Source organism: Podarcis bocagei (genome assembly GCF_964188305.1).
Source record: "Podarcis bocagei genome assembly, chromosome: 5".
Lineage (NCBI taxonomy): Eukaryota > Metazoa > Chordata > Lepidosauria > Squamata > Lacertidae > Podarcis > Podarcis bocagei.
The window spans coordinates 16,112,937-16,120,798 of record NC_138129.1 but is presented as its reverse complement, the minus strand read 5'-3'; the positions used below and the strand labels follow the sequence as shown (position 1 = coordinate 16,120,798).

Below are 7,862 nucleotides of genomic sequence, written 5' to 3'. Positions count from 1 at the left end.
GCCCTGCAGTTCAGGAAATCTTTTGCCCAGTGTGGAGCTTGAACCCACAATTCTGCGATGTAGAGTCAGACAGTCTATCGTCTGAGCTAGATTGATAGTTTGTTTATATATAGAATGAGCTGAAAATTGTACAATATCTGCAGCAAGAATTTTGTTAACGAAGAATTGGAAAATACAGGAAGTACCAACAGTGGAAGATTGGCAGATGAAGATGATGGATTTTTCGGAGCTGGCCGACCTGACTGGAAGAGTCCGCGACCAGAAGGAGGAGGAGTACCAGGAAGAATAGATGAAATTTAAAGATTATTTAGCTAAATATGTTAAGATAACTTAATTGGAAAAGCTTGCAAATAATAGATAGGCTTAGAATTCAAATATGTAAGGATAAGATTTGTGATGTTTAAAGTCAGATTTGAAAGAATGAAAGATGTTAAGTGTTATATAATTTATATTATATAACTTATATAATATAAGTTAATTTTTTGAGGAATTCGATTTTGGAAAACTGTTAAAATGATATATAAAGAAATTAAACCAAGGGGATTCGAGGAAGTCACTTAATAATGTTACCAAGATTTAAATAGGATGTATGTATTTTTGTCTGTGTGTCTGTTTGTTTTGTTTTGAATTTTTGAAAATCAATAAAAAAAATGAAAAAAGAGAGGAAATTGTACAGTATCCATATTGTCAAAATGCATAGACCAGGGCCTGCCTGACTGCAGTGACCCTCAAAAGCAACGCTCCTGATTGGTCCATCCAAGACAATCCCTCACCTGACTCACACATTTGAGCAATGCATGACACAGGACTCTTGTCACAAAGGCCTGTGCTGCTAACACACCGCCTCTAGCAACCCTCTGAGCACCCTCCACCACCCACCACGGCTGCAGCGGCTGCTTGCTCTGGCTGCGGCAGAAGGAGCAGGGCAAGGGGGAGATGAGTGGAACGATGCTGCACTGACTTCCAGCTACCGGTTTCTCCCAGCCTTCCAGCTATGGCTGTGCCAGGGGACAAGGTCTACAGCAGCTGCCTCCCTTTTGGTGAGACGCACCAGAAGCTGCTAGCCACCATCCTGATCGTGCTGGGACTTCTCGCTTTACTGGAATATGCCGTCAGACTGATTTCCTTGGTAAGCTCTGGGCCAAAGATGGAGGGCGTTATGGGTGTCCTTGGGTGTGCTGTTGGAAGCACCAAGGGTTAACTCCAACAAAAGGTTTGCAAAGCGGAACAGCCACTAAATAGTGGCTGCTGAGCAGTACAATGACATTTGCCTTTTTCTTCTCTCCAGGGTTGGATTAGCATCTCTCCATTAATGAGGAAAATACATGACTCTTGCTTCAAAAAAGGTAAGTTTTAGATGAGAAAGAGGTGTGTGACGATGAGGATGATATCCCGTTTCCTTTGGTCCCTCAAGTTCTTAGGATTATGCTCCTGTCCTGTCTTCCAGCTCTTCTGTTTCTCCCAGGCCACGGAAATCACGGTGTTGAAACTGGAAAAGTATCTGCTGGTACCCACACAGCTAGAAATATCAAGGGGGGAAAGTTAATAGTCAAGGAAGCAGTCAAAAGTGGGAAAAGCTTGAGTATCTTTGGGTGCTCAAACCTCCCAACAATACCAAACAACCTGGTGTTTTGGCCAAAGGTGTGTGTGTGTGTGTGTGTGTGTGTGTGAGAGAGAGAGAGAGAGAGAGAGAGAGAGAGAATGAAAACTGGAAAGAGAAAGGAGATACTTGTAAATGTGCAGTTTTATTACTCTGGGATGCTTAGAAAGTTGGAGTCTGTTAGCTAAGACTCGATTGCTAATAATTCGTTAGCTAGCACAACTGAAAGAGGGCAAGAGTAGTGAGGAGAGACTGAATAAAGAAATGTCTTACCACACAGGGATAGCTAGTGTGGTTCTCCCCACCCCCAAAACATTACGGACTACAACTCCCATCATTCCCATTGGGCATCCTGGCTGATGGGCATTGTAGTCCCTATCATCTGTGTTGAGTACCCCTGCGCAGATCTGCACTCAGGCCCTGCATCACCAACACTCTGGCAAGGCCCACTGATGCCGAACTCCTAGCAGAGTGGCTGGGTCAACAAGCAGCCACTTGAAATTCCCTACAGTTATCCCAATGAAAGCTTTTTGGGAAAGCTCAGACGGCTGCTTACAGCTTTCCTTCCAATATCACCAGGTTAGCCCATGGCTTGGACAGCGGGGTGGGGGCAGTCACCTATATACGGGGGGGGGGGGTGCACCAGGGGGCATATTGCCAAGGGTGCCCTTCAATCCGGAGCCTTCCCTTTCCTCCCCTACAAAGTTTTAGGACTGGTTCAGATGCAGGTCAGCACTCAAGAGACGAGCAGAGAAGTTAACTCTTTATTCAAGGAAACACCATACAAGGCAGCAATCCCTACAAACAGGGCTGGCCCCTACGAAACAGCTGCCAGGACTGAAGGTCTCCGCCTGCTGTTTCCCTCTCAGTCTCCTGCCCTGCTGGATGTTTTCCAAGCAGCTTCAAGATTATGTGGGGTGGGGACGGGGAGGGAATCTGTACCACTTATTCTGTGACACACATAGCCCTCCCTGTCCTTGGAGACAAGGGGGGAGAGGAGCTTAGTACAGTAGGACCAGAAAGCTCCTGGGATGCTTCTGCAGCCTCCTTTCCCTCCTCCTCTGCTTCATCTTCTGAGTCTGAACTCCTTTCTGCACCTGGCTCCTCTTACTCACTAAAGCCTGTTGCTTGCTCAGCATCCAACCACTCCTCCCTCCGACCTGTGCTCAGTGTCCCACCACCACTCCCTGGCCTCTGAGCCTTCCTCCTATGAGGCTTCCTTAGGGGGTTCCCCAACTGGTGCCTCCCACCACTCCTTGTCATCCAGCTAGTCCGTGACACAAAGTTATGGTTGTATACTACCATGGCTTCACTCAAAGAGTCCTGGGAATTGGGCTCTTAAATTCTCTTCACTTCTGAGACATCCCCACCCCTCTCCTTGGGACCCTTCCCCCTATTCCATTATCATTTCTTTGCTTGTTCCACCAAACAGCCTGCTCAGGAAAGCGAACCAGGCTTTGTTTGATATGGGATTCCGTAAATTAACTTACAAAGTTTAAATTGGGGGTGAGGTCCACTTTTACAGCCTGAAGTCCGTTTCCATTCTGGTAAACTTTCAGGGGGCTGCGTGTCAGTCATGGCTGGGTCCAGAAGCAAAAGCGGAAATGTGAATATTAACCTTTATGCAGCAGGCTAGTGTTTACACGCGATCTCACACACACTCCATCCAGGCAGAAGAAAGAAAAAAGAAGCATTATCAGAGTTCAAGGACACATACTTAGGAGAGTGCAAAGCAGGGCTGGTGCAGGCTGTGACCTAGGGAGGGGAGGCATGGCTGATGAGAGTCCTAAGGACCAGACAGAGCGGTTTGGAGGGCCACGTTAGGTCCCTGAGCCATGTCCTTCACCCATGCAGTGTTTCTCAACCTTGGGTTTCCAGCTATTGTTGGACCACAACTCCCATCATCCCGGACCCCGGGTCCTGCTAGTTAGGGATGATGGGAGTTGTAGTCCAACAACAGCCGAGGACCCAAATTTGAGAAACACAGGCACTTTAAAGCAACGACCAGGGAAGCAGCCTCCTTTTCCTCCTAGTGATGCTCCCAAGTGTTCTAACCACCCTCACACTTCTCCGCCTCCCTTTTCCTTAGGCAGCCAACTTCTGAAGACCATGAAGGTCCTCTCCAGCAGCAAGAGACTGTGGAAGGAGTCGCTGCTGCTCAGAGGCCGCAAGAAGCTCTCCAGCATGCGCTTCCGCTGCATCGTGGACCCCGTCAAAGTCACGGTGAAGATGAGCAGCCTGCAGGAGCCCAAAGCGTGCTGCTCGCAGGGCGGCCGCAAGAGCAAGGCCTACTACTCCGGCGAGTGGTCCAGCCACCACGACACAGACGACAAGAAGGCCAGTTGGTGCAGGAGCCCGCAACGCCATCGAAGCAGCCAATGCAGCTCCCACCCCTCAGACACCGAAACTCCCCAGCCGGCATGCCCCGCCGGGTCCGTCGCCTCCTGGGTGCGTTTCAACTTCAGCCCCCCGCAGCGTGCCGCCGAGGCCGCAAGCAGCTCGGCCCGCTGCGGGGCTCACACGCGGAGCCACCAAAGAGCCACCGGCGACAAGCAGCACAGCTCGGACATCGCCAGGGAGGGTGCCCAGGGGCAGAGGTTCCTGCAGCACTCAGTGGGCATGAACACTGAGGAGCCTGCTCCCCGCTGCCCGGAACCCCCTCATGAGCATTTCAACCGCCAGTCCAGCGAGACAAATTTCATCCGCAGCCCCATCTTGCCGGGCCCTAGGCGGGTGGTGTACTCTGCCCTGGCTTCGGATGCGGCGTCCAGGACCCACCTCAACGGCGAGGAGTACCCCTACCCGCATTCCCCAAGAGGGCCACGGCACCGCCTCGGGCCAGAGTGGCAGCAGCGTTTGCCTGCGGCGCAGCAGGCCGAAGTGTATGTTTACCTGGTCAGCCCTCCGCTGCCCAGCCCGGAACACAACCCCGACCAGCCCAACCACCCCTTCTCCGCATCCCAAGGCATCTCCGGAAAGGATGTTCTGGCCAACAGGATGTCTCTCAGCCACAGCAGGGGCAGTTCCAGCCAGGGACCGGCAGGGCAGGGCGGCAGCGACCCCCACAAGCAGCGCAAGAGCATCTGGGAGAGGAAGCACCAGCAGAGGTCCCTGCAGCCGAATCCGGACTACGAGAAGCTGGCAGGAGGCAGCGGTGGCACCAGCCTGGGCCACCACGAACCCTTCTCCCACAATCCCCCTCTCTTGGCGGACAGGGGGAGGGGAGGGCTGGATGCAACACCACCCACCATTGCCAGCTGAAGGCGCCTTTAAGTGGGGACGGGCTCCTGAAAGGAGCAAACGGCAACCTCTCCCGTTTCGTTGAATACCCTTTGAGCGTGCTCGGGTCAATAAAAATTGAAGGCAAGGCATGAACATTTCTGTATGGAGATTATTGGAAGTGTCTCAGAGTTTGCGACTGGTTATTAAGTAAAAGAAATTGCTGTGTCCCTAGATCTAAACACAGGGCAGAATACTATGGTAGAGAGAGTCCCAGAAGAGGTGTCAAAGCACAGAACATGCAGCAAAGTGAAGCATGGGAATACAACAACAACAACAATTTTTATTTGTACTCCACCCATCTGACTAGCTAGCCCCAGGCACTCTGGGTGGCTTCCAACATACAGTGGTACCTTGGTACTCGAACAGCTTGGCTTCCGAACAAATCGGCTCCCAAAAGCCCGGAAGTAAGGTTCTGTTTCACAAATGTTTTTCAGAAGCCGAATGTCCGACCCAGCTTCCACTTGAGTGCAGGAAGCTCCTGCAGCCAACCAGAAGCCGCGCCTTGGTTTTCAAATGGTTTCGGGAGTCGAACGGACTCCCAGAATGGATTAAGTTCGAGAACCAAGATACCACTGTATATAAAAACATGATAAAGCATTAAACATTAAAAAGCTTCCCTATACAGTAGTACCTTGGGTTACAGACGCTTCAGGTTACAGACTCTGCTAACCCAGAAATAGTACTTCGGGTTAAGAACTTTGCTTCAGGAGGAGAACAGAAATCGCGTGGTGGCGGCGCAGCAGCAGCGGGAGGCCCCATTAGCTAAAGTGGTAACTCAGGTTAAGAACAGTTTCAGGTTAAGAACGGACCTCCGGAACAAATTAAGTATGTAACCAGAGGTACCACTGTACAGGGTTACCTTCAGATGTCTTCTAAAGGTTACATATAGGCTTAGAGCTGTTAAATATTTTGTTCTGAGTCATAGAATCATAGTACGAAAAGGAGAGATATAGTATAACACAAAGAGTATAATCAGTTATATTTCCATACATACCCAGATATTCATAAAAGGTTATTCAGAAGAAGCGCGGCTGAGCAAAGGCAAGATTATGAACTTTTTCTGCTCTCATAATTCACTAACCACAATGTGTGTGCGTGTTTGTGTTTTAAAAAGAGGCTCATTATTTATAGCAGCAGCGCTGAGATCTAAAAGGCCACAGTGCGTTCAGGGTAATCGGAAAATGCAGAGACAAAGGAAGAGACCTTTGGATACAGCATGATCACTGCTACAAACGAAAAAGGATTTAGGGCATCTCCTCCCAGGATGCTTCACAGCCTCGAAGGGTGGCAAGCATCCAGATTTGGCATTAGCAAAGCCAACAAGCCTAACTATTCCCACAGTACTGTACAAGCTTTCGGAGAGCGGATGGAGGCTACAGTCTACAAGCCACAGTCCAAAAGAGATGCCTTTTCTATCCCCAGCCCGGCAACTCGAGAGCTTAATAGCTGCCCTGGAATTGGGGTTTTATTCCATGGAATGCAGGCACCCCACTATAGGCTCAGGTAACAAGCAAAAAAAAAAAAAGTGTTTTGGTCTGGTCCTACCATTAGGCAGATTGTGGCAGCCACCTTAATTTGGCGGTGGATGCTGAGAGGTGCAGAGCAGTAATGAGGCGTTGCCAAACACAACTCTGTATACCATGTGGTCTTCTCTGCAAGGCTTTAAGGCAGCCTACTGCGAGGTGGAAGATGTTGTAAAATTCAGTTGCCAACCTGGTTGGGTTTCGATACACAGGCAGTGGTGGTGGGGAAGACCATATTGTCTTTGCCTCAGGCAGCAAAACATCTGTCCCAGGTTTAACTCATGTCCAAGCAGAGGGGGGGAAGTCTGACTATCCTATTTTTGGCCTGATCTATACTATCAGGGGACGCAGGTGGCGCTGTGGGTTAAACCACAGAGCCTAGGACTTGCCAATCAGAAGGTCGGCGGTTCAAATCCCCGCGATGGGGTGAGCTCCCGTTGCTCGGTCCCTGCTCCTGCCAACCTAGCAGTTCAAAAGCACGTCAAAGTGCAAGTAGATAAATAGGTACTGCTCCGGCGGGAAGGTAAACGGCGTTTCCGTGTGCTGCTTTGGTTCACCAGAAGCAGCTTAGTCATGCTGGCTACATGACCCGGAAGCTGTACGCCGGCTCCCTTGGCCAATAAAGCGAGATGAGCACCGCAACCCCAGAGTCAGTCACGAGTAGACCTAATGGTCAGGGGTCCCTTTACCTTTACACTATCAGTGGATGAGGGAGGGACACTGAGAGTAGGAGGCCCCAATTCCCCTCAGAGAGCTACAACTCGCAGGATAACCTCACAATCAATCCTTCTTTCCAGGCAATTCTTGGAATTGTAGCTCTGTGAAGGGGAAAGAGTTTCCTAACAGCTTTCAGAACCCTTAACAAACTATAGCTCCCAGGATTGCATAAAGTGGTATGATACTGCTGTAAATATATAGTGCAGACGGGTCCTTATTTTGCTCCATCTAACAGGTTGCCTGTTCTTGATGGGGTTACACTCCCTTTGAAGGAGCAGGTATACCGCTTGTGGGTACTTTTGGATGCTTTGCTTGTCACTTGAGGCTCTGGTGGCCTCAGTAACACGGAGGGCCTTCCACCAGCTTTGGCTGCACCCCTAACTACTGTTGTCCATGCTCTGGTAACCTCTAGGTTAGATTATTGCAATGCGTTGTATGTAGGGTTGCCTCTGAAGACGAGTTGGAAACTTTAACCGGCACAGAATTTGGTGGCCAGATTGTTCATCGGGACAAGACGGATCCTGGCACAACTGATTAATAACTGGGCCCAATTCAAAGTGCTGGTTTTGACTTATAAAGCCTTAAAAAGCTCAGGACCGCAATACCTCAAGGACCGCCTCTCCCCTTATAAGCGGACTGAGACCTTGAGATCATACGAGACCCTTCTTTGTGTGCTTCCTCCACGAGAGGTCTTGAGGGTGGCAACACGAGAACAGGCCTTTTCTGCATTGGCACCCTGT

At 50.0% G+C, this 7,862-nt stretch overlaps 1 protein-coding gene across 1 annotated transcript; it reads left to right on the top strand.

Annotated features, from left to right (window-relative positions):
• Window positions 1-830: 830 nt before the first annotated feature.
• Window positions 831-4,975, top strand: LOC308588136 (uncharacterized protein). Its single transcript, XM_081196453.1, has 3 exons — window positions 831-1,129; window positions 1,289-1,346; window positions 3,690-4,975. Exons 1-3 carry the CDS (start codon window positions 995-997, stop codon window positions 4,859-4,861), a joined length of 1,365 nt encoding a protein of 454 aa, XP_081052579.1. The 5' UTR covers window positions 831-994; the 3' UTR covers window positions 4,862-4,975.
• Window positions 4,976-7,862: the final 2,887 nt, after the last annotated feature.

Bases quoted from the DNA above. Each gene is read 5' to 3' on its own strand.
- LOC308588136 (XM_081196453.1), top strand. From the start codon at position 995: ATGGCTGTGCCAGGGGACAAGGTCTACAGCAGCTGCCTCCCTTTTGGT. The intron at 1,130-1,288 runs GTAAGCTCTGGG...TCTTCTCTCCAG, and splicing joins CCGTCAGACTGATTTCCTTG to GGTTGGATTAGCATCTCTCC. The intron at 1,347-3,689 runs GTAAGTTTTAGA...CCTTTTCCTTAG, and splicing joins TGACTCTTGCTTCAAAAAAG to GCAGCCAACTTCTGAAGACC.